The 26,446-nt window shown below is 53.6% G+C and overlaps 1 protein-coding gene across 1 annotated transcript; it reads right to left on the bottom strand.

The window, feature by feature from the left end:
- Positions 1-758: 758 nt before the first annotated feature.
- On the bottom strand, positions 759-26,446 carry Padi3 (peptidyl arginine deiminase 3). Its single transcript, XM_021159793.3, has 16 exons — positions 26,355-26,446; positions 19,235-19,415; positions 17,307-17,379; positions 15,780-15,841; positions 14,595-14,712; positions 13,730-13,855; positions 11,994-12,172; positions 11,473-11,576; positions 11,273-11,384; positions 9,507-9,614; positions 8,173-8,324; positions 6,721-6,865; positions 6,512-6,614; positions 5,066-5,145; positions 4,193-4,318; positions 759-2,016 (listed from the first exon to the last, which is right to left on the bottom strand). Exons 1-16 carry the CDS (start codon positions 26,444-26,446, stop codon positions 1,783-1,785), a joined length of 1,995 nt encoding a protein of 664 aa, XP_021015452.1. The 3' UTR covers positions 759-1,782.

The following is a 26,446-nucleotide window of genomic DNA, read 5'->3' as shown; positions in this document are numbered from 1 at the left end:
GTGTATGTGTGTGTGTGTGTGTGTGTGTGTGTGTGTGTAACATGTATGTATGTTCCCACAGAAGCCAGAAGGGGGCACCAGATCCCCTGGAGCTAGAGGTATGGATGGGTGCGAGCCACTAGGCTATGAGTTTAACTCAACGACTGCTGGTCCTTCGGGATAGCAGTAAGCCCACAGACTGTGGAGCCATGTCTTCAGCTCTCAGGTGTGCTTCTGATCCCCCCCCCACCCACCCCGAGCACTCAGCATGTCTCAGGGTTATCTTTAATAAACGCTCCAACGCTGCTTCCTACTGACTACATCAAAGCCACCACTCCTGGCTTGATCTGAGCCAAGATCCTTCAAAACCAGGCTGCTGCAGGTGACAGTGTGAAGTTGTATCTGTCCGACAGTGTGGAGTTGTATCTGTCCCTTTGCTACTGGCAAATGGACACACTCAGAACTCCTACCCCAACACTGCAGCCCCGGCGGCCCCAGCCCCAGCCCCAGCCCCAGCCGGCCTGGTCCCTGGCAGCTTGCCCCGTCCCTGAGTCCCACATTCCAACCGTAGGTTCGGTTCTCACTGACCTCATCCTGTCTGTTCATGAATCCCTGCCTCATCCTATAGCCACACTAATGCATTCTCACACAGTACCCAAATCCAGGATTATCAAGCCTCAGATTCCTGAGAAGCCAGGCAAGCAAATTCACCAGTTGCAAGAAACCCCCTCATTTTCATCACCAAAGAAAAGGTCAACACCCAGGGCTTTTGTGCATCTGTTTATTTTTTGGCCAGCTGGACTCACAGAACACATCTTGAGACAGCCACGCCCCTCCCTTCTCCCAGTATGTGGAGAGGTTCAACTGTCCCACTGAGTCCTGCCTCGGTGGCAACCTGCAGGATGGCTGTATAGGCAGAAGGCTCAGAGCTAAGTTAGCCAGTGGTCTCTTCTCCTGTGCAGAGCCCCCAGGCCAGCTGAGCATCCTTCTCGAGATGGGGGGACCCCCAGGGTCGATCCTGTCTTAGATTTCTCTGGGAATCCAGTTTTCCTAACCATCAACAGCGCTGCCCCTCAACCCGCCCTCAGCCGCTTCACTTCAGAGAAATTCCAAGAGGATTTGGATAACCTGATTCCCTGGCATCAGATGATGGGGAGCTTGTAAGGGTAAGAGATACCTGCCATCCTCAAAGCACCTAGAGGTACCCACTGTGTGACAGCTCAGTAAAGGCCGGTCCTGGTCGGGAGCTTGCAGTAAGAAAGATGCTCACACTTTGACTTGAATGGACCCTGGGGAGCTTCCTGGGAGGGTTAGACTCTCTCTTGTGGAGTAGTCTACTTGTACAAGAATATGTAAAATTGTCTGACTTTAAAACCATCCCCTGCAGGGCAGGAGACAGGGGCCAAAACCAAACCCCTGGGCCTTCCACCATAGGAAGTGCAGGCCAAGATGCCGACAAGGTCAAAGCTTCTAGACATCCAAGCAGATTTACCCACAGACAGAGGAGTTTGTGGGGATGGTGTTTAAAGCTATCCCCATGGGTCACATTGATCCCCATGAGAGTCTGGTAGACACGGGGCCCTTTCTTGGGGACACCAAGAGGATTCACGTCTGGGATCTGAATGGGTAGCAGATAAAGGCAGACATTTCAAGAAAAAAGGCTTCTGAGGGGCTTGGGTCACCCTGGGCATTCAGTCTAGAAACCGAGGGTCTTTAGCTGCTTGTTGTTCTGGGGTCTGTCCCAGTCTCCATCTGCCGGGCGGACACCCCATCCTGGGGGGAGGGTGGGGAATGGGTGGTGGCTCAGGGCACCATGTGCCACCACTTGAAGGCGAAGGGCTCCCGGCGCACGTTGGTGCCACAGTGGACCTCCCCGTGCAGCATGTGGTATGGCGTGAAGTCATCGATGAAGGTGCAGTGCAGACCCAGCGGCTCCAGCAGGGAGCGCACCTTCTCCTCCAGGCAGCAGCGACCATTGATGATGGGCCCGAAAGGCTTGGGGATGCCCAGGTGCTTGCCCAGGACCAGCATGTTCACCTGCGGGAGGGTGGGGCCGGATCAGAGGCGGGACCTCAGCATCGCCTTCCCACCCTGGAAGCCCCAGGAGAATCTGGGATTATCTTCAGGCAGCTTTGACTATGTCTGCTTGCTCATTCCTGTGTTGGGATAAGAAACCTGGCTGGAGGGAGCCAGTGAATCAGACACTTGCAGAGGGACCAGCACAGCCCAGGCCTGTGACTTCCCCAGCCACTGTCCCCATCACTGGTGGACTGTGGTGGCGGCCATGTTTGTGCAACAGAACCCCCAACCTCCTAGGGCATCTCTGATTGGGCCAAGATAAACAGCTGACCAAGATGAACCAATCAGATTCTCTCTCCTAGAAAGTGAGAGTTGACATGGGGAGTCTCAGTCATTGTCTTTGCAGGGCCTGCATCTCATGGCCATGTTCACTGAGGTCATTTGAATGAAAATGGGCCCCAGAGGCTCATATATGTGAACACTTGGTTCCCAGCTGGTGGAACTGTTTGGGAAGGATTAGGAGGCGTGGCCTTGTTGGAAAAGATCTATCACTAGGGTAGGCTGGGAGCTTTCAAAAAGACCACACCATTCCCAGGTAACTCTATCTGCCTCCCACTGGGAGATCAAATGTCAACCCTCAGCTACTGCTCCAGGGCCATGCCTGCCTGCCTACTGTGCCTGCTGCCACCAAGGACTCACCCTCTAAAACTGTAAGCCCTCCTTAAATGTTTTCTTCCATACGATTATCTTGATCATGGAGCTTTGTCACAGCAGTAGAAAAGTCACTAAGACATTTGTGTCTGTCTGCAGACCAGCAAAGGAGAGAGCATGGCAGAGAGGGAAAGCCAGCAGAGGAAGGGCCACAGACAGAAATGAGAGAGCTCCAGGCCATGCTAGAAGGCTTGCTGCAGCTGTCCCCACCCTCAGATATCACAGTGCCCTTGTTGTCAAATCTCCATCTGGCTGAGCCAGCTTGGGTGGGCCTCTGTCTCTAGCCAACAGAAGAACCTCAAGCCCTTGCACAAACTTCCGGGCCGCCCCAAGCATGCAGGAAGGAAGGGGGGTGGGCAGAGAAAGGCTTTGCAAGCCAGGGCAAAAAGCCAGAGGGGGAAGGAAGAGGGGGCGGGTCAGAGTTAAGGTTGGTGGATACAGGCTCGGAGGACAGCTGGTGACCAGGGCAGCAGAGGTGAAGCTATACTTTCATCAAAGGCGTCTCTTTTGTGCAGCCCTCCAGGATTACCCTCCCATCTCCTCCTATCTCGGGTTGGCTGCACTCTGTCCTGTCTGTGAGCTGACCCCTTATCCCTCACCATACAGAGTAGTTGGTTGGGCATGTGTCAGAGCCACGAGGAAAGAGTCCCCTCATTGGAGAACAGGGACCGTTCTTAACAACATCTGCTTCTGTGTGGGATGATGGGGGGCCGAGAACTGGGAGAACAGAAGCAGCCAGACCTCCCTCAGCTCCTGGGTGATCTTGTACACAGGATCCTGTGCAACTTTTCTTCACGCCACGGATAGCAAATGTGCCCCTCCTTCCGTGAGCAGCCACAGTGTCAGCCTGGGCACCCTGGGACCCTGATTCTCATCACCGCCACCCCTGGTCACCACAATTCCACACATGATGGCAGTCAAATGTCTCCCCCCAGAAGTGAGACTCAGAGTCTAGCTGAAGAAGCCCAGGTGTTGAGGTTATGTCTCTTGCTATGAACTGTAATGCTAAATTTTGTACCTGAAGGTCTAGGCCTACGAGTGGTTTCTCACAGTTACCAGCTTTTGCTGTGCAAACCTTGTTCCTTAATTTAAAACCATTAGTTAAATACAAATGGCTACAGCCAATCACTGAAGGTAGGTGGGTTTGGAGTTATCTGGGTGGCCGTGGAGAGCAGGGGAGAAGAGAAGATGCCATGGGATAAGGGATTGTGAGACCTAGCCATGAGGGCTGGCCACTGGGGTAAAGGCGGCCCAGGCAGAACATGGCTGGTTATATCTCGGCATAACTGACGTAAGAGCACAGAACGGGAAGTAGACATAATAGCTTAGAGGGTAGATCTGTGCCCAGCTCTAGTGCTAAGGCTTATTATAAATAAAGTTTTGTGTCTTTTATCTGGGAACCGAAATCTCTAAGGTGGACTAGAGATCTCCTATTCATATTGAATATTTACCACAACACCCAGGTGCCGGGCGGGGAGCTCACCAAGTCGGGGAAGAACGCCACCGCCTTCCTCTTCTCCGTCTTGAAGAGCTGCGGGATGTCGATGATGTCACCCTCCGCCAGGCCCAGCTCCCGCTTCAGCACCTCGCGGTTCCAATCGATACAGCTCTGCAGGCGGGCAAGGGACTGCGCTGGAGAGAACCTGCCGGTGTGGCTGAGGCAGGTGCTCACTCCTGCCTAGGTCCCACCCTCCATGCCCCGCTCTTACTAGCTAACACCAAGTTAACCCTAGATCATGCCATCCTAGACCCGACTTTCTGGAGAGCATTCCATACGTGGTTGAAGAGTCACCTGGCCAATAATGTGTGTGCAGTACCCATGCAGGCCAGAAGAGGGCAGCGGATCCCCAGGCCAAAGGTAAAGTCATTTTGACTTCTCCATGTTCTTCAGTTCTATGATCTCCCTACATTAGGCCATCCAGGCTGCAAGCCTTGCTGTTTTCTCTGGATCTCCTTCTTCTTCCCTCCACACTCAACAGTGCTATCTCAGTCTGGCCCCACCTGCCCCCTTCTCGCCATCTCCCCCACCTCCCCTTGAAGGCTGGCCTCTGACCTGGTGGGATGCAGTGTCTTTGCCTACTGATCTGCCTCCTGTTCCTCTTATCTTGTGTCACCACACAGTCCCAATTGCAGGGCCACAACAGACCCCATCCTGATGCTCCCAGCCCTGGCTACCTCTATTCCTTTGATGCCCAGGCTAACCCACCCTTAATTCTCCCAGGTTAAAGGAGGGTCTGGGCCTGTTTCAATCTGACTGACCTTTTGTGAACTGCTGGTCCCAGATGTCTGCCCTGGCCCTGACTCCAGCTCCATCCACATCTCGCATCCACAACCCCCACACCCCCTGGCCTTGTACCTGTGCGAACTTATTAAAGTTGATAAGGCTCTGGTTGGAAAGAATCTGATTGATGGAGACGGTCTGGACCCGCCTGTCACCTGTGAAAGACACAGAGAGGCCTGGGGAGGGGGCGGGGGCAAGCACAAGGCAGCTCGAGGGCCTCTCGCTCTGGGCACCAAAAGCCAAGTTTGTAACTGCTGGCTTGGTTGAGTCAGTGACCCCTAGGTTGTCCTGGGTAGGGGGTGGGCAGCATCTATGGGAGCTTAGCCTGACCAATGGGCACATCTGGAGGAAGAAGAGAGGCTGGAGGGGCCTAGTTGTGGGGTGCAATGAATTCCAGTGGTTTAGAGTTCACTGGAGGTGGTAATCACTAATTAGGGTTAACAGCTGTCCAGGAGAACCCGGTAGGATTCCTCTTTCCTCAGCTCCGGGGTGTGTGGGAGGATGTGGGGGAGTTGGGTCTGTTGATGGCGCTCATCCTGGGCCAGGGTTTATAGGTTCACTAGGCAGTGAACTAACCAGTCACAGCCTACAGGCTTTGGCTTGCTTTTTTGGAGACTTCAGGCCTGGCTCTCCTGTCTGCCCCGTGGAGGCCATAGAGACAGGGCTGGCTAGAGAGGGGCTACAGGAGCCAAAGGCGTCCAGTCCTCCCAGCTGCCAGCAAACCAAACCCTGGTCATGAGGTCGAAAGACAGCACCATGGTTCTCCAGAGTCTGCGGAACTCTGCGAGGGATGCCTTGTTACCACCCTCTGACTGACAACGGGGCCCCAGAGCGGTCAGGTGACTTACACAGCTTACCCAAGGTCACACAGCTGTGGCTCTCAGCCATCCTAATGCTGCCGCCCTTTAATACCCTTCCTCATGTCCCGGTGACCCCCCCCAACCATAAAATTACCTCATTGCTACTTCATAACTGTAATTTTGGTATGTAACAAATCGTTACCTATGAATTGCAATGTAAATATCTGATATACAGGATAGCAACCCACAGGTTGAAAACCACGGTCGTAAGCACTGGGTGGGGGGAGGGCACCTGAGAGCTAGGGGCTTACAGAGTTTCTAGACCTTCCTTGAGCCTGGAAAAGGTAAGGGCATGAGGGCTAGGCCAGCGATGGAGAGTCTGGGGCTCCAGCTGCTTCGTAAATCTTTTAGACTTCATTTAAAAACTTCAAACTCAGCCACCAAAGAACACTGAACCTGTGCCCGGGACCTTCTGAGCAGAGCCCTGATGGGACATCCCTGGGCATCCCTGGCTCTCATCTTCTCCATACCCTGCACTTGCCGCAGCCCCGCCCCCACCGTAGCCAGTGGCCACCAGTGACGCAGGGCGCCATGTCAGGAGGAAGCAGTTGTGAATTTTGGAGTTACCGCCTAGCTTGAACACGCCCATTCCTTTCAGAAGCCATTGTGTGCTCGATTCAGGAGAGAGATCGTTTGGGAGGGACTTGACAATTTTACTCACCAATGACACCCTCAAAAAGGAGGGACCGGCCATGGCCCCACTTCTGCTTTTCCTGGAATAGCCTGAAGCAGGCGCCAGGGCTGGCCAGGAGGAGCCGGAAGCCCTGTGTGAGAACAGGCACAGCTGAGCTGATGGACGCACATGCCTACCGGCCCCAACTTAGCCCCGGCCCCTAACTCTAGAGGCCAAGACTTGTCTAAGGGCCTTACCTTCCCGTCTGGTGCAGGGACAAAGCTCAGGAACTCATCCACGTGGCCCACAGCCAGCCAGTCCACAAACAGCTCCACCAGCGGTTGTACCTTCTGGGCGTGGAGGAAGTCTCGCACCACCTGGGTAACTCGGCGGCCTCTCGACCTGGGCCGGGGTTAGGAAAAGACACCAAACTCAACACACACTCCACAAGAAAGAGAATGGCCAGACAGCAGCTCTCCGGAGTATCTGACTCCAGAATGCCTTCCCAAGCATCGCAGCTTAGACCTAGCATTCCAGCATTTGGGAGGCTGAGGCAGGAGGGTTGCAAATCTAAGGCCAGCCCAGGATATATAGTGAGCTACACAGTAGGACGTCAATCTTAAAACAACATGTTATTTTATAAACAGGAAAGATAGTAAATGCACTTTAATAATCCACCCAGGGTGGGCTCCACTTAGCACAGGCTAGATACGGTTAGTATGGACCACCTCAGAGCCACCCATTCTCCTGGACACGACCATCTTGTCTTGGGTCTCACATAGCTGAGGAGAGTTAGCTTGCACCTCTCTTGCTGCAGCCTCAGTTTCCCAGGATGTCAGTGGAAGGGACACAAGCCTGCCCCAGCAGGTCTCACGACCCGCCTGCTTTCTGTTTATGCATTTACACCTATCCATCTTTTGCCTTCTGGCAAGGAATTAATGGCGCAGTCCCAGGGTCCCCTCTCAGGCTCCACTCCCCATCCATCTATTATTAGATCCTGTCTGTCCTAGCAGTTTTGTTGAACTTGATTATAAATATTAATCTCCTTTCCCAGCATCAGCTGGTGTCACATGCAGAAAACCCCACCTCCGTTTGGATGTGTATCCATGTACATGTGTGCGTGTTTGTGCATGTGTGTATATGCATGTGTGTGCACATGCACAGGTGTGTGCATGGATGTATGTGCATGTGCATGTGTGTGTAAGTGTGTGTACGTGTGCACATGCACGAGTGTATGTGCATGCATATTTGTGTGCACATGTGTGTGCATGCATGTATGCGTGTACATGTACATGTGTGTGTATGTGTGTGTGCGCACATATCAAGGCTACTGTCATCTCAACTTACAGTTTAGTCAATCTCTCTTCTGCTCTCAGAAAAGGACCCAACATTGGTCATTTGCACTCTAGCATGAATGAGCTTTGACTCAGATGCTATGATCCTCTCCGCTCTCAGCTGATACCTTCTCTTATCTACCTTATGCCTGTTTCACAATCAGGACCTCAGTCTAGCCAGAATGCTCCATGTGTGACTCAGCCTCTCTGGGCCCCTTGTAAAGGAAAGGGCTGGACTTAACAACCTGTTACATCCCTGTCCACCCCAGCCTGCTCCTGACTTTCCCGGGGAAGCACTGGAGAGGTCGCCCATCCCACGCAGGACTTCCCTGCTCTCCTTCCCCGCCACCACCCTTAGCCCCCAGAACCTCTCACCCAGGCAGGTTGCCCCCGATGAGGATTCTCCCCAAGGGATACTCCTTCCCATTGGCCACCACGGGTGGGCTGACCTCCAGGTTGCCAAAAGAGTCCAGACCACTCACAGAACTGTCTTTAGGTTCCCGAGTCACATAGCCGAAATCTAGACCCTGGTGGGGGAAACTGAGTCAGGCAGGAGCAGAGTACCAGGAAGAGCCTGACCTCTTGTGATGGGCCCTCTTGTCAAGTCCAGGCTCAGGGGACCAGAGTCTGGCAGGGTTCAGGGGGGGGTAGGGGAGACCTCTAGGCCTCCCTCTTCAAATTCTGAGCAGTGGTGGCCTCCCCTGGTATCTCTCTGAAGGAATTCAGACATCACTGAGGGCCAGTGGATACCAGTTGGGTAGCCAGCAGAGAGCCCGGCCCTTATGGAGCTGAAGGGGTCTCCCCTCCCTCACTCAGGGGCATTCACTGTTACTCTGCCTATTATAAAAGGCAGCATATGATCACAGCACCACAGGCTCCTTCCCATAGGCAGCCATCGAGGTGACAACGACAGGTTTTATAAATGCCTGGGAAGGCATCTCTGCAGTTGAGGAAATGGAAGCCCTGAGAGGGATGCAAGTCTGACAAGATCACACAGCACATGACCCATGCACCTGCCCCCTCGCACCCCCACCCACACCTGATCAACAAATAAAAGCACACAGTACACAGTTGAAGCACAAATAAATGCGTATTTTAGCATATGTCTATCTCATATAACGTGCGGCATGGGCTTGCAGCAAAAGGCCATTCATTGCCTCTTTTCTTTTTTTTATTTTTTATTAGATATTTTCTTCATTTACATTTCCAATGCCATCCCAAAAGTCCCCCATACCCTCCCACCCCACTCCCCTACCCACCCACTCCCACTTCTTGGCCCTGGTGTTCCCCTGTACTGGGGCATATAAGGTTTGCAAGACCAATGGGCCTCTCTTTCCAATGATGGCCGACTAAGCCATCTTTTGATACATATGCAGCTAGAGACACGAGCTCCGGGGGGTACTGGTTAGTTCATATTGTTGTTCCACCTATAGGGTTGCAGACCCCTTCAGCTCCTTGGGTACTTTCTCTAGCTTCTCCACTGGGGGCCCTGTGATCCATCCAATAGCTGACTGTGAGCATCCACTTCTGTGTATGTTAGGCCCCGGCATAGTCTCACAAGAGACAGCTATATCATTGCCTCTTTACAAACATCCCTGGCCTTCTCGTACAGTAACTGGCCAGCCTGCTGTCTCCCCTACAGAACAAGCGCTCCTCTCTGTACTCCTGGGTGGTCTCTGTCCCCAGGGATGCACCGTCCCCCAACTCACCAGGATCCTTTTGTAAGGGAAGCCCTGCAGCTCTCCGTTCCTCGGAGAATCGAAGACCACCGGCAAGGTCTTATGTGGCGCCTGCACATACCCCAGCTCCATCTCATCCTGCCAACAGACAGGGAGAGAGACCACATCTGTAGACAGCCAGCAGCGCCCCCAAGTGTTGGGCCCTGGGTTCTCAGGGAGGGCAGCTCCGAGTGGTGGGGCATTCTCTGCCCTTGGAGGTGGGGGAGCCACAAAGAGAAGGGACTGAGGGCTTGGGTTGCCTAGGAGAGTCACAGGAGTAGAGATCACAGTTTGAGGTGTGAACACAGGTTCAGGGTGGCTACAGGAGCAGATGTAGCATGGCCAGTGTTCGATATACAGGCCACCCACCGACCATGCACCCATACCTATGACCTCCATACTTGGTCAAGAAGGCAGCCGTGCTGAGGGACCTGAAGCAGGAATGTCTCCTCAGAGTTCATAAGGAAACAACGGCCCAGAGTGCATGATGTCACAGCAGGAGAGCGGCCCACTGTGTGCCAGGCCCTGGGCTCCTTATGAACCCCCACTGGTGTCCACGACTCATCCATAGAAGACACTGTTATCATTCACGTGATGCATGAGAGCAGAGAGGGACAGAGGAGACTGTTTCTTCAAGGGCACACAGCCTGTCCGCCAATGGCAAGAACCTAAACTCTGGCTGTGTCTCTCCAGGATCCTTCCCAGAATCACCTCACGGGGCTAAACCTAGCCTCTACCTAGCCTCTCACAGCTAGAGTCTAGCTGAACTAGAAACTCCGTAGCTTAGCATCCAAGGCCTTCCCCTCAGCACTTGTCCTTTTCCAGAACCACTGCCCTGACCCAGGGAGCAAAGGAGGCTCTACCTCCTGCCCCCTACCTCTAGGCCTTCGCACACATGGGTCCTCTGCAGGATCTCCCCAGCCCAGCCCACCGGACGCTCGGCAGTTCCCAGCCCCAGCACTGCCTCTGTCAGCATGGTGGCCTGGGTGTTCATTCCATGATCTCATCAACAAACACCCAGGGGTGACTGAGGCCACAGAGGATGCAGTAATGCTATGCAGAGCCTACGGGGGTGGGAGGAGGCCTGGGAAAGAGCAGGGAATGTTCCCAGTATTCCCTATGGGATCTAGTCCAGCTCACACAGAGGCCCCTTCCCTAGCCTCTTCATCCCAGGCCTTTTCCCTTAGGATCCTCCCCTATGGCATTCCACTAGAAACCCAAAACCTTGGAACCAGTCCCCTGTATCATCCATTTCCCCTGCAGAAACAGTAAGGCCTCCTCTGGTCCCTCTGACATCCAGTACCCCAGTAAGGATACCCTGGACTCCAGGGATCCTGTAACAGTTATTCTCCATAGCGGGTCTTCCCCAGCCCCATGCTATTGGCACATTGGACCAGATGTTCCATGTGGGGCTTACCTTGGTACTGAAGATTTAGTGACACTATGGGACTCTACATGCCAAAGGCCAGTCCCTCTCCCTGACCCCATGTAACAACCACACTGTCTCCACATGCTACTTAATGTCCCCCTGTGGGACAAACCGCCTCTTAGCTCAGTTGCTGCATGCCGTGTGTGTGTGTTGTGTGTGTGTGTGTGTGTGCACGCGTGTGTGTGAGACTTCTGCACCTCACCCAGCAGCCTGCCTGCTTGGGAAAGTTTGGAATGAAGACTGTGTCTGGCGTCTGGGAGAGCCTGGGGTCTCCTGGGTACTTCCCTGTAGGCTGGTATCCCGGGGAGCCACCTGTAGCGCGGGTTACCTGGATCCAGCGGTCATTCCGGTTCTCCGCCTGAGGGCAGATGGTGAGTTTGCAGCCTGCCTTCCTGGCCAGCTCCTCCACGGCTTCCACAAAGCAGGTGTTATTCCTCACCCTGTGAGCAACCGGGGAGCGAGGAAGGACTCAGAGCCAGGGCCCGGGAACAGAGATGACTCAAGGGCTAGGGCTCCAGCCAGACTTACCGGCACACGTACACCTCTAGGGGCGGCAGGGTGCTGGGTGTCATGATCCAGGGGGCCACCCGGAACACTGCTGTGTCGGTGAAGATGGGGGTCTCGGAGAAGTCCTTTACAGGAGGACCAGGATAAAGAGGGCTGGGCGAGAGTTCTGGATCTCTGAACCCTCTCTAGGGTCCTCAAGAAATCCCCTGGTTTGGGCTGTGGATGTAGTGCATCCGGTAGAGTGCTTGCCTAGTGTTCGCCAAGTCCTGGGTTCTAGCCCCACCACCGCATAAAAAGGCAGCGCATGCCTTTATAAGCCTAGCATTCAAGAGGTGCAGACATGAAGGTTAGAAATTCAAGGTCATCTTTGGTTATGGAGTGAGATAAGACCAATCAGGGCTACAAACCCTGTCTCCCTTGGCTTTTTCCAAAGACTGGAGATGCCCAGTAGGGTCACAAGGGAGTTTGAGGCCCTTATCTCTACTATGCCACATCTGTCAGGAACGGGGCATTTGTCCCACGCTCTGCCTGGCCAACCTTACCTCATTAGAATCATCCAGCAGAGTGACGTGGAAGGAGATGAGCCCTGGGAAGCCTGCATCCGGGAAGGAGAGGCCCTCCACGAAGAAGCGCTCCTCATAGCCCTTCAGGCGGGGCACCTCATAGGACATCCTGTCCGGGCCCAGAACACACTTATAGGCCTCACAGGAATCCTCAGGGCCTACGGGAAGAAGAGTGGCCGTGACTCTTGGGCTGCTCAGAGAACGTGAAGGGCTCAGGAGAGTTGAACATCCTCACCCTGGGCCTTTGGGAATGGTGGGGAGGGGCGCTCTTTCCTAAGAGACAAGGTAATGTCCAGCTCGTTGCTTCTACCCACCTACAGGAATATGCAGACAGGCGCTGCAGAGGCAGGCTGGCCACCAGGAGCGCTTGCTGTTCCTGCTCCCTGTGCCCCTGTGCTCACAACTACCTGCAATTCTAGCTCCAGCAGATCTGGTGCCCTCTCCTGGCCTCCCTGAACACCTGCACACATGTGCAAAACCCACACACCTTCGTGCTGCACATAAATTAAAAACAAATTTTAGAAACTATGCATGCACATTTCATTAAGAATGAAGGGGCCCTGGCCAGCTTGAGCGTGGCCGAGCCCGGCTCTGGCAGGCCTTGCCCTCCTCCCCCATTCCCTCTGACTTGCCAAAAACCATTAGATTACACTCCTAAAGCTAGCAACCAAGGCCTCTTTCCTGTTTGGCCACATTCTCCTCCTGAGGCTGACTACCAAGGTCCAGCTATGGAAGTACTGAGGTCCAGCAATCAAAAAGCCCCCTTTGGCTCACCCTAATTGATATGCCCAATTAAAATTAAACACCTCATCCTAACACGGAGGGGGGGTTCCCCCTTTTACCATTAAAAACCACCATTTGCCTATGGGCCACATCTGTCTCCTTTCTATCCAGAGACAGTCCTTTGTCCCTCAGGAACAAATACCCTTTCACCCTCTCCCTGTTCCCTTAACCTTCTTCCTCACCCTCTACCTTGTCTTTGTCTCTTATCCCCTGACTTCCATCCCCCTGGGACAAAGATATCTCCTTTGTGCTGATAACTCGGTCTTGGGGGTCCTGAGCTGATAAATTTCCTTTCAAAGAAGCCCCACTCCAACTATGGGTGGCAGCCCACATCCTTAATCCCAGGACTTGGGAGGCAGAGGCAGGTGGATCTCTGAGTTCAAGGCCAGCCTGGTCTATAGGTGCCAAAGTTAGAAAAATTCTGTCGGGGGTCAGGGACAGGAAGGGAGAAAAAGAAATCCCACTTCAGGGGTGGGGTGGAGAAGCCCATTCTACTGGCTACAGGGATACCGGCTCAGTCAACAAAGTGCTTGATGGTAGGCATGACAAGCCACCCAAGTTCTGTGTCCAGAAGTCTGGTTTAAAAGGCTGGGCATAATGGCACATGCCTTTAATCCCAGCACTCAAGAAGCAGAGGCAGGCAGATCTCTGTGAGTTTGACACCAACCTTATCTACAGAGAGAGTTCCAGGATAGCCAGGGCTACACAAAGAAACCCTGTCTTTGTGGTGAGGGACTCTGTCTCAAAGGAGACAATGCCTAAGGAATGACACCTGAGACTATCCACTGGACCCCACACTACATGCACATGTGCACACACACTCTCGAGCACACACACATTCCTGCGACTGCTCTAACACTAGGGTATCCTCAGAACCCAAGCTGAGAAGCCCAGCAGCCCACAGCAGGGAGACAGAAGAGGCAATCACTCACCGCAGACATGGAAGACCCGTGCCCGCTCTGCATCACAGCTGGAGGTGTGGAGGATAAGCCTGTGGTCCTCAAAGAGGGCTTCGGGGCCCTGGGTCCGTAGGACCATGACGGACATGTCTTCCAGATCTGCGTAGGCAGACAGGGGCTTTTGGTTGACAGCTGTTCCACAAGGGCACTGGGTGGGTGTCGGAGGCTGGGGATCCTAGCCTCAGCTCATGGAGATACTAGAATTCATTGATGTGAACAACAGAGGGGCGTGTATACAGACACTGCCCTGCTTGTGTCTTCTTTGCAGCCCCTGTATCCTCATCCTGGGGCAGAGGTGAAGCGCACCTGGGCATCTCACTGGGCAAGCCATGACCCTTCCGGTCTCTAGGGGATGCTGCTCACTTTAGAAGCCAGCTTCTTTGAGCATCATGTAACCCTCAATCGCAGTTAAGAGATTCAGTGGGGAAGGGTCTGAATTTGGGGTTGGTGGCCACAGACTCAATGTGCAATTTGGAGGGGGGCACTCCTGACCTGTGAGCCTCCCCTCTAAACTGGGGTAACAACACCCGCCCCCTTGGATGATTAAAGAAAGATCTGGGGGAAAGGCCTTGCACATAGTAGGTACTCAACCAATGCTGTCGGCCGCTTCTCTCCAGCAGGAAGAGAATGCTGGGTGACCCGGAAGCAATGAGTACCACAAGCACAGGGGACTGTGGAGAGGCAGCTGCCAGCCTGGCCTGGGCTCTGAGGAATCCCATGATAAACTCTGCCTTGCCTTGGTCCGACTTCAGAGTCCCACCTGGGGTAGGGACCCCTGTCGGGTAACTGAGGAGGGACCCTGGGTACCCAGAGACTGGGGCTGCCCCAGCCCACTCACCTTGCAGGCAACGCACATATTGGTCACAGTTATCTTGGGCATTAGAGTCGACATCGTCCCGATCACAGTTCACCAGCAAGATGGCTCCGTACCCATCAGGCCCCCACACCCACTGCCTCTGTCAGTGAGAAAATACAGCTGGCAACAGGGCTCCAGCAGACCCAGGGTGGACCTCCTACTCAGTACTTCCTGGCTAGCCTCGGGAGCCTTCACCACATCTCGGGAGGAATCCACCTTCACTGAAGGAACCTCTGTGCAAGAAGCATCAACGGCATCCCCAGAGCTCACACCATCAAGGTCAAACCACAAGGCTAGCTGTTATGGGTGGTTGTGAGGTGCCTCTCTGGCCATTATGGGTAACTTCTTGGCTCCTCTCTCATCTCTCCCACCCAAGCCCTTTTCCAGCCAATGGAATCCCTCTGTCCCTCACCCTTCCCAACACAGCTCAGTCATGCCTTCCAGGAAGTCTTCCTTCCTTTCAGTTCACCTTGGCCTCTTTTAAACCCACAATGCATCAGCGCTACCAAGACCACATGAAAAACCGTTAATAGTGTCTGTACAGCAGGCTGCTCTTCCTGCCAGATCTGGTCCTCACATTTATTACCTGTGAGACAAATCTGCTCACTGCCTGTGTTTATCAATAAAGTTTTATGAGAATACTGTCTCAGGATCAGTTTCCGCACTAACTGGCTGCTTCGATGCAGTATAGGTCACAAAGCCTAAAACATTTATAACCTCACATTTATTTTTTTTAAATTTATTTTAGTTTTTCAAGACAGGGTTTCTCTGTGTATCCCTGGCTGTCCTGGAACTCCCTCTGTAGGTCAGACTGGCCTCAAACTCAGAGTTCCACCTGCCTCTGCTTCCCAATTGCTGGGATTAAAGGCATGTGTCACCATGGTCCAGTAAGGCATCTCTCCGTCTGTCTGTCTGTCTGTCTGTCTGTCTGTCTATTTAAAGTTTCATAACCCTTGACCTAGTTTATAAGCCTAGAACTTTCTCATCAATCAAGGACAGGCCAGGGCTGGGGCCCCATATTATGACCATGTTTGATGACGACGACCCCAGCCATGCCTGGTCCCTCTCTGGCTACCCTGACCTCACATCAACTGGGAAGAAGGGGGACACTCATAATGGCCTCGCCCCTCTGACCTGGTGCACAAGAACTTCATCCCCGCTGCCCACCTTATCCACGAAGCTCCTGTCCTGCCGGTCCGCACAGTTCATGTCACAGTCTAGGGTGATGTCTGTTGGGGAGGGAGCAGCAGGTGAGTCCCCATGGTAGACCATGGATAGCATCCGTCTCAGTCAGCAGAGCCACTCAGAGGTTGGGGCCCTGGAGTTTCCCATTCTTGGGCAAGGGAGAAGGGTGTGTGTGTGTGTGTGTGTGTGTGTGTGTGTGTGTGTGTAGGGGAGCATCCCAGCAGGAAGCTTTCCTTGATGGCCGCCTGTTCTGAAGACCCAAAGCCCTTGTTGTGTGGAACACAGCAGGCACTGAGCTCAGGTGACTGAGGGCAGTCTCCATCGATAGGAAGCCCCATCAGGATGCTCTCAGCTCCTCGGGAAGAAGCAGTGAGCTTGGATTTTGGTGTCAGAAGGAGACACAGTGTAAAGGTGGGCTCAGCCACCTCGCTGGACAGCCTGGGAAAGGCTGCCTTGGCGTTTACTCTCCCGACCCAGACCATCTGCCCAGACTTTCTCACTGGAAACCAGAGGGCTCTTAGAATGCATAGGGCATAAGGGGTCAGACCCTGCTTATAAAATGGGCTTAGTTTAGTTCTTAAAGGATAGACAGATAGACAGACAGAAAGACAGACAGACAGGCAGGCAGGCATGCCTCGCGTGCTTTCATTCACCTACCACTGTGACAGGAATGGTGGAATCTCACCACCATGCCACAAAAAAGTACAGGTGCCCAGGGACCCCCAACCACAGAAAGCCGGACAGACCACACGCATAGCTACACGTGCTCAGTCATAAGCCATACGGAAGATAACCCAGGGCAAGACAGTGTCAGAGTCACCTGGCGCGGTGGCTCACATCCTGGACTCCGTGGTTGCTGCTCCTTTGTTACTGTACCTAGTTGGGTGTGTGTAGTGATTTTTGGTTTTGAGGCAGGGTCTCCCTCTGTAGCCCTGCCTGGCGTGGAACTCACAGAGATCCTCCAGCCTCTGCCTCCCAGTGGTGTGATTAAGGGCGTGGGCTACCACCCTCAGTCTCCAACCTTTATGGCAGAATCTCTCACTGAACCTGGAGCTCAACGATCCAGCTATCCTGGCTAGCCAGCAAAGCTCCAGGGTGCTCCCGCTTCCTCCTCCTCCCAATCCTGGGATTATAAGCACAGGCTACCATGCTCTGGTCTTATCTGAGAGCTGGGGATTCGAACTCAGGTCCTCTCGCTTGTTCAGCAAGTGCCTTAACCACTGCGCCATCTCCCCAAGCCTTTCTTTCCCTGTGTTTGAATTTTCTAATGTATGCTTTCTTTCAATTAGAACAATTAAAAACAAAAAAGTTTGGAGGGGGAGAGGTGTGTACTTGTGTGTATGTGTGTGTGTGTGTGCATGTGTGTGTGTGTGTTTGTGTGTGTTGGTTTGTGTGTTTATATGTTTTTGTGTATGTTCTCCCAACTGCTTCTTTTACACAGACACTGGTTCAGTTGATCCCCAGACCTTCCAGGACTCCCGGCCACACCCTCAGCCCCACCCTGCTTACCCACACAGGTGAGGTAGAGTACTGCATAGGCCAGGGGCAAATGCTCTCGGCTGGAGTGGTAGGCTATCTGAACCTGCAGAGAGACATGCGCAGTGTCACCTGTGGACAGGCCTGGGGGACCTGGTGGGCAGGGACAACCTCTGTCCCCATGTCAGCTCCCCTTAAGCTCCTCAGGGTCACTTATCCCCACACCTGGGCACATCTGTAGAGTGGGCACCATTTGCCCTGGATCCACAGGGACCTGGATTCTAGTCCTACCAACAGCTACCTGGACTTGAGCTCAACATCTCTTGGCCAAGGTCTCGTGCCTGTCTGAGCTGCCTCAGTTTCCCTGGCCCTTCTGATCAGGACTAGAGACCTGCACAGCCCCCATTTTGCAGGTAAGGAAACTCAAGAGTCCTGCATTTGACCATCCCGACCGAGTTTGCCACTCACGGATCACAGAAGCCTGCGAGCCCTGCGGCCAGCTTGGTCCAGATCCCACACCTGTGATCGTACCTATCCTGAGCAGTTTCTGACCTTCTCTGGGCCTCAGTTCCTTCAACCATAAAGTGGTGGATAATAATGGTTTCTACCCCGTAGGATGGGTTACAGCCGTGTGGATTAAAGAGGCAGAGCATGCGGGGGCTCATCACAGTTGCTCAAGCCCAGCTCCCAGCCACCATTAAGGGTGAGGACAGAGGTGGTGACACTGGGAAGTTGGGGACATTGGGAAGTTGGTGGAGGCAGTTTAATCACTGACTCTTTGACCCGCTCCTCTGCTCCTCTCCCCAGGACACGCCCTGCAGACACCTGAGCCATGCTGCTCTGATGTCCCCCACTTCATCCGGGTCCATAGTGTTAGGACCCTATGGAGGCTACCTTACCCCTCTGTCTGGGAGCCCCAAAATTCTGCACCAGTATCTCAAAGGGTGGAGGAGGAGGGGAGGAGCGCCTACAGCCTTCCGGAGTCCTGTGGAAGCCCAAGCACTCAGGATGGGAGGGATGGGAGGGACCTACACAGCCCCAACGTTCAGAGCACCAGCTGGGGCTTCCACAGCCTGGCAGGTCCCACTGCCCAGTCCTAGGGACCCTGTGATCCTCACCAACTAAGTTCCTCATTAGGACTTGTGACTTCAGATAAGCTATACCCCTTCTCGGCCTCAGTATCTTATTCTGAAGAATGGGTTTATTGAGTTCAGGATGGGAAGAATGGGCAGGGAGGGAGTCAGATCCTGATGTGTAGGAGTTCTTCCATTCCTTAGCTAAGTGGGCTCCCAGACAGCTATTTGGTGCCTCACATAGGGGAGGGGGTCAGCCAATGATAGATAGGGTACCCAGGGCTTAAAAATGATCAATGCTTCTTAAAGGGCTAGTTCCCCCAAAACATTGCCTTTGATACTAGAATATCTCCCTCATGACAGGTCCTGGTCCCCATCAGCCCTTCAAGGGAATGTCACCAGAAACCAGCTCAAAGGCCACCCATGTCTTGCTTTAAATCTCTCCTAGCTTTTAAATGGGAACAGGAAGAGGGCGGGAAGAAGAGAAGTGAGACCCATCTGGGAAATGTCAGCTCCCGGATCTCAGTTTACCCCTCTGTCCCTGCTCGATCCTCCACTGACAGCAGCAGACCCCACCCCCATCCAAGCCCCTCCTTGCTGATATGGAAACTGAGGCCCAATACAGCGTGGCTGTGCTCACTTCTCTCCTCGCGGGAGCTGGTCAAACAGAAGATGCTCAGGGTCCAAACCCACCCACCCTGGGAAGAGGACTGGAATGGCCCCATCCTTCAGATTGGCACACAGAGGTCTGAGAACACACAGCCAGCACTTGTAAGTTGTAGAATTGGGGTTCACACCCAGCAGTCGGGCCCTTGGGCTGAGCGCTCCCCCACAGAGCTGTGGCCACTCTAGAGGAAAGATGGGAGGCAGGGCCAGGGGTGAACTCACATGGCTGTCGTTGAGGTCATTGCTAGGGGAGTTCATGATTACAATAATCTCCAGGTCCTTGTTGAAACACCACCGCCTGGTGTCAGCTCGCTCTCGGCTCCTCTCCATGCTGGGAGACACATAGATGTCCACTCCCGGTGTCCCGTAGACCTCAAACATGTCTGTGCCCTCAGGAACCGCCCTGAGGAGAGCAGGGAGTATGGGAAGGATGAGGGACTTCCTCAGACATGTGAGCTGAGGCATCAAGCCCTCCTCCAGGAAGCCTTTCCCAACTACCGAGCCACTCACACCAAGCTCTGGAAAGACAGAGATCAGATACCACACAAACCCTTGCGCACTCTCACACCTAAGTGCTGAGATTCCAGTGTCCCTTCACCACCAGGATCATCTGGGGCTGGTCACACACACACACACACACACACACACACACACACACACACACACACACTCACCAGAAAGAAGGCAGACAAGGTCTGTGCATGGTGGTGCACGCCTTTAACTTGGGTGGCAGAGACAGGTGGATCTCTTGTGAGTTCAACCCCAGCCTGATCTACACAGAGTTTCAGGACAGCTAACTACACAGTGAGACTCTGTCCCAAAACACAACAGATGGCAGGAAGGAAGGATGGACAGGCTCAGGGGCTTGAGCAGAGAGGAAGTGCTCTCTCTTGGACCCCAGGAAGCACCTTAGCCCCGGTAACCCAGGAAGCTGCTCAGATTTCTATAGTAGGCCCACCGCCATGTTTTTCCTATGTCCTGTGACCACCATGAAGGGCCAAAGGGCCTTGACAGCTTCCTGGTGTGAATGGAGTCCTTTGGCTCCGAGGCCCCAGTCACTCCGCTCCCCTGGGCTCTTCCCTAGGCCACCCTGTGAGTTTGCTGGGAGTCCCTCGGGTAGCTAGAGACAGCCTGGCCAGGAAGGATACACAAAGGCGGTGGCTGTCACAGGCATCTGCACCACAGCCTGGGCAGAGTCCTGGGTTCAGTGGTGCCAGGGCTAGGGTCAGCAGTTGGGTGGCTATCAAGCCGGGTCCCATTTCTGCCAGGTGACCTTGACTAAATCACCTCGAGTGTGGGATAATGACACACACTTGGCCAGGCTCTTGGGAAACTGGGAGGCTCGAGTGTATTTATAGCCATGAGAAGCTTGTAAGACTCCTGACTAGGATAAGGAAGGTGCTATTAAGATGAATTATGGTGCAGGCTGCAGGTGGATGGAGACAGCTCTGACGGCGAGCTGGGCGGGCGGTTGTGATGCGTCTGAGGAAAAGGGCTCTCATGCTGGAGCTTCCAGAATTCCAGTTAGGCTGCAATGGCTTGATTCCCGTCTTATCCTTGTGACATAGGAAGCCCGATATAGTTCTTGGGTGGGAAGAGAGGTGGCATGGCAAGGGGATTGAATCCCGAGTTCTCTGCAGTCAGGAAGCCTGGGTTCAAGTCCCAGCCCACCACTCACACCCGGGGGTAGGGGTAGCACGTAGCCTCACCAGTGTGGCAGTCTATCCAGCTGTCATGATGGAGCTGGAAAGAGAGGCTGTGTTATCTTCCTGTTGGGGAAACTGAGGCAGCCAGAAGGTAAGACTCCAGACCGCCATCCAGGGCTGACACCCCAGCATGGAAGCCGAGTGTTAAGATGGCCAGTGTGGAAGGAGAAACTGGGTCACGGGCAGCAAATTCCCGTTTCCTGAAAGTTAGGGAGTCCCCAAACTTCTCTGGTGCAACACTCTTCCTTAGGCCAGGCCACCATGGCTGACCGAGAAGCAAACCCCACACCCTAGCTTCTAGATGGCTTCTTCTCGGCCATGAGCCTAAGCTGGCTGAGTCTGTTCACATCCCTCCCTGATAGCTTGAGTGTAAAGTGGCCAGCGAACACGGTAAGGTGATCAACCTTGCAAGACCCAGGGCATGTTTTCTGGGACGTCGAATATCCAGAGCTAAAACCCAGGCAGGGGCTGGTGAGATGGCTCAGAAAGGAAAGGGACTTTCTACCAAGAATGACCAGCCGAGTTTGATACCCAGGACTACGTGGTTAAAAAAAAAGAGAGAGAACCAACTCCTGAAAGTTGACCTCTGACCTCCATGTGCACTCTCTTATACCCCCTATAAATAAATAATAAAGATTAATAATAATAAACTGGACAGTGTTTGAAAATGGGGACAGCTCATTTATCCTATGGGTGGTGGTCCCTGGAACCTGTGCGCTAAGCTCCCAGGGCCAGTGGTGCTGCAGGGACCTGGCCATCGAGCCTTTCCGATGGCTACTGATGCCCTAGACTCATGGCAAAGGGGCTGCTTAGAAATGCTGGCCCCTGCCGGGCTTGGTGGCGCATGCCTTTAATCCCAGCACTCGGGAGGCAGAGGCAGGTGGATTTCTGAGTTCGAGGCCAGCCTGGTCTACAAAGTGAGTTCCAGGACAGCCAGGGCTATACAGAGAAACCCTGTCTCGAAAAAACCTAAATAAATAAATAAATAAATAAATAAATAAATAAATAAATAAATGCTGGCCCCGATTCCCCACTGGTGGCACAAGGATGACTTGGGGTGAGACTCCCCGGTCTTGGGACCCATCAGCCAGCTCTTCCTCGGCACCCTTGTCCCCTACCCACCGTGAAGATGACACCGTGATTTTGGCAAATGAAGCTGCCCCAGTGTGAGGCGCACACTATCATGTCACTTCAGGGAAACTGAGGCTCAGGGGTGACTTGTCCAAAGTCAAGCCTCCTGGTCTGGTGGCTTAGTTATCTTGTCCTCACTCCCGGGCAAAGCTGACCTGGTGCCTCCCTTTTCCAGGGACAGTTCTGGACTCTAGAACAAAAACTGCTACTGAGAAGTTCTGTTAGTTAAAACAGAATAAAATAGCAGCCAGGTCCCCTCAGTGCTGGTCTGAGGGGACAGAGACCACAGTCAGAGCACAGGCTTTGAGAGGCAATTTCAATGAACAAGGGCCCCAGCTCCCCCAGCACGGCTCACAGAAGTAGGCTCAGGAACTCTGGGCCCATCTGATCCCACATCCCACCCACCCTGCTCTGGTCCAGGACAGTGGTGGTAACAATGACATTTCTCCAAAGACGGTGACTCTGAGACCCCTCACCCAGATCCTCCCATAGGGCGGTCAGAGGAGCCTAAGCTGGCTGGGGCTGTTCACATCCCTCCCTGATAGCTTGAGTGTACAGTTGTCCAGGCTGCTCTGAAGCCTCAAAATAGGTACTTTCTATGCCAGCGTCTTCTAGGAAACTAAGGCCCAGGAGAGGAGCCAGTGGCTCAGGATGATGGTACAGCCTTGGAGACACCGAAGACCCAAACTCAAGGCTGAACTGGCTGTATAGGGCATCTCATGGGTGCTGTGAGCTATCTGCACTCTCAACTAACAATGTTCAAGCCCCTCAACTAATGAGCTGGGGCAGCTTTTTAGTTTGTTTTTGAGGAGACCCAAGCACAACGGGTGGCAGGGTGTGTGTGTGAGTGTGTGTGTGTGTGTGGTTATGACACACAGAATCTCAAATATACTAAGCATGTGCTTTATCACGGCAAGAAACCCCCAGCCATGCCCCGCCTGAGATTTGGAGGCGAGATAGCTTGATCCACACTTTATTCTGGCAGGGTCTTATGTAGCCCAGGCTAGCCTTGAATTTTTTATGTAGCCAAGGATGACCTTGAACTTCTAATTCTCTTGCTTCCATCTCTTACATTCTGGAATACAGCCTGAAGTCAGCATATGTGGTCTTTACGGTACTAGGAGTCAGAACACCCACCCGCAGCCTTGCACGTGCTAAGGGAGGGAGTCTTCTAGCAACGGAGTCCCAGACCCAGAGATCTTCCTACATGACACAAGGTGCAGCTGGGGTGGAGACACTGCAGAAAGGAGGGTGCCACCTCATGGCTAGGTGTGGTTGTAAGAGACACCTGCCCAGAGAAAAGCTTCCCTGGGGAAGTCTACACAGCTTCCTGTTGGTGAAGACCTCCCTGGTGGGACGGGGGTCTCCGTCATGGCCACCCACCTTCTGGATTTTCCGCAGCTTCTGGGGCTTGCTCCAAGGGGACTGGGCTGGTTTGAGAGAGCTAAGAAGCATGTGGCCACTCTGAGACTACTGCAGCCATACAGACCACACCTGACTCTTTCCAGGTCTCCCAGGTGTCAACCTGAACATGCAAGGGGCCCTGAGTTTCCCCCAGCTTCACGGGACCTTGGTCCTCACCACCATATGTCATGGGATGGACTTAACTCGCTTCCTTAAGCTGGTTAGGTCCTTTCACCCACCAGACCTCAGTTTCCCTATTCAGAAGAAGGGATGGGTGAGCTCCAGAATCCACCACTGGGTCAGCCTGGGAACTGCTTTCCACTCTCACACATGACACATTATAAAGATGACAGCTGGGCCAAGCAGCCCTAGGGATCAGACACCTAGAAGTGAGTCACGTGTTAGGAGAATGTCTGAAGGTTGCTTTCAGCCAGCCTTCCTGTCTCATTCCACCCTGCAACTGTGGCTCTTCCGGAACTTTCCTTCTTCCTAGTATGAACCAAACTTTCTTTCTCTGCCCCCAAGGGCTGAATTTTCAGCCCTGAATGGTCCTGGGGAGGATCTTTCTTTGTTTCTTTGTTTCTTTCTTTGTTTCTTTCTTTGTTTCTTTTTCTTTCTTTCTTTCTTTCTTTCTTTCTTTCTTTCTTTCTTTCTTTCTTTCTTTCTTTCTTTCTTCCTTCCTCCTTCCCTCCCTCCCTCCCTCCCTCTCTCTCTCTCTCTCTTTCTTTTTCTCTTTCTCTCTTTCTTACCCATTTCTCCATTTCCTGGTCCTACCCAGCTGCTACTCGGCAGGTTTGAGAACACGTGAGACTTTCCCCAGGCTCGGGGCAGAGCCATAAAATAATGGAAATGATAATGACAGTGACGGATACCATAACAGGATGTTCTGTGCATGTTAGCATTGGCTCTGCGCTCTGTAGTCTACATGTCATCTCTGCCCTCCTCCCAGGGTCTCTCTGAAGAAAGAACCAAACAGTTAAGACGGCCTCATGCCTCTACCAACTGGCTACGCCACCTCTGACAGGTTAGTTAACCTCTCTGGGTTAACCTCTGAGATGGCGAGGCCGCTGTGGTAAGCTGGGGTATCTGGGTAAAATACTCAGGACGACGCAAGCCACCAAGAGCCCAGCGCCCAGTCACATCACTGGTTCATCACATTACAGAGCTAGAGGCAGAGTCCCTGGGGAAAGAGCGTCCCAAGATGAGGCAGCTGGGAAGTACCAGAGCCAGCGCTGAGCCACCATCCTGCTGCTCCTGGTTTGTAGGCTAGGGCTAGGCTCTGGGAAGAATACCCTAAGATGTCCAATCTTGCTCTCCCCTTCCAAGACACAAATCGTGGGCTGTAGAGATGGCTCAGCCATTCGAGGCAAGGCTCACAACCAAGACACAGGTCATCTCTGCAGCCCTCACTGGACAGCGCCTGGCCGACACTAGAACAACCCTCCACTTCTGAGCATCCCCAGAACGGCTGTACACCAACACTCAAAGAAGCCCATGCCGGGTGAGTGTGATACTCTATTACCCAGGGGGATTGGCCATCACTATATGCAGAAATCCTAGAAAACACCAAAGCCCTGCCACCACCCATGACTGCCCCATCCCCAGTCTTCTTGGTGAATCCCCATCATGGCCCTAGTCACTCAAGTTACCCCCAGCCAGCGGCTTGCCTCCCACCCAGCCCATCCTCTACCCTCGAAGGCACCTCTGAGAGGAGCAGGAGGGGGAGGGGGAGGAGAAGCTATCCCCAGCTCCCTGGACAAGTCAAACCGGAGCTATATCTACCCAATGGGCACAAGGCAGCTGGGCAGTGAGTCACCCCTATGGGCACGCAGCCCTGGAGCAGGCTATGGCGCCAGGCAGCATCCACCCCCCTTCCTGTCCTGCCCGATTCTTTGGAAGCTAAAGCTACAGAGACTCCCCTCTGCATATCTCACAGTCCACCTACCCACAGCCAGGAGCTAGCTCCTGGCATGCAGCGTATCTCGGACTTGGTTATCTCCTGTGACTGGCAGCTCACTCCCTACCCTCCATACCTCAGACCCCAACCGATTCCATTCCATATCTGAAACTCTTACTTCTGGATGTTTGTTCTCAAAGGGTGTGAAACTTTGGCCCCTGGGGCATACCTGACAATGTTTGAGTTTTGGCTGGCCCAGCAGGGTTGGGAGCACTGTCGGCCCCTCGGCAAATGAAGACCAAAGATGACTCTCACAGTGTTACACTGAGTGGCACAGTCCTGCAGGGACTTCTGGTGTCCCAGTGCTGAAGCCACATCTAAGATGGGGGCAGGAAGGTCCACGAGGTGACACCCTGATCCCAGTATCCTTGGAAATCTCCTCAGCTCAGTCTCAGAGCTGGGACTCAAAAGCCTAAGAGACCAGCCCCGCTCCTACAAAACCCCTAGCCAAGCCACCCTGGCCCACAGCAGCCACAGCGCATAGGTGATGAGTGACTGTGGATCTGAAGCCCTGGGGCTCCAGGGGCTGGGCAGCTAGACACGAAGTCCTTAGTAAGTCTACAGTGGGCTCAAAGCTCAGCTTTGCCTCCAGGTGACTGTGTGACCTGGGCTAATGGCTCAACCTCTCTGTGCCACCACTGGTAGTTTGTGAACATCACCTGAGATAGTGTTAACGTCAGGGCTCTTGTCAGGGTGGAGTCTGAGAAACTGTGACCAGCTCTGGGGACAGAGCTTGGCACCTTAAGTGCTAGGTCCATGAGTAGATGTGGCCTTTTAAGAAATGACTTGATTCTCCCAGTGCTCATAAGGGGTTGGAGGACGAGGGTTCAGGTCCCTTCCCTTTCTTGTGACCAGTCTCTCCTAAGGACCCTCAAACCGAGAAATGAGCCCATGGCCCCAGAACTGTCTAAGTCCCCTGTACGGAGCTCAGCTCTGCCTGGATCCTCAGGTTCAAAAACCCTGCTGGGAATGGGGCTGACTGCAGCAAGGACCCACGCTTCCCACAGTGGACAGAGGTTCCCTGGTTAAGACTACAGATGAGGCACCGTAGGCCCAGCCTGTGCCCTGAGGAACACAGCTCCTAGTGGTGAAGGCCCACGGACTCCACACAAAGAACCCCAGACCCTCCAGAACCAACTCTTACCCATAAATGTCCACGATGGTCTCAACCCCTGCCACACACACAGCGCTGGTGGGGTGCTCCAGGGACACACGCACAATCCTCTGTAGAGACAT

The sequence above is a fragment of the Mus caroli genome, unplaced genomic scaffold (genome assembly GCF_978045245.1).
Source record: "Mus caroli unplaced genomic scaffold, Mus_caroli_1 scaffold_6, whole genome shotgun sequence".
Classification (NCBI taxonomy): Eukaryota; Metazoa; Chordata; class Mammalia; order Rodentia; family Muridae; genus Mus; species Mus caroli.
This window is presented reverse-complemented; position numbering and strand designations above follow the sequence as displayed.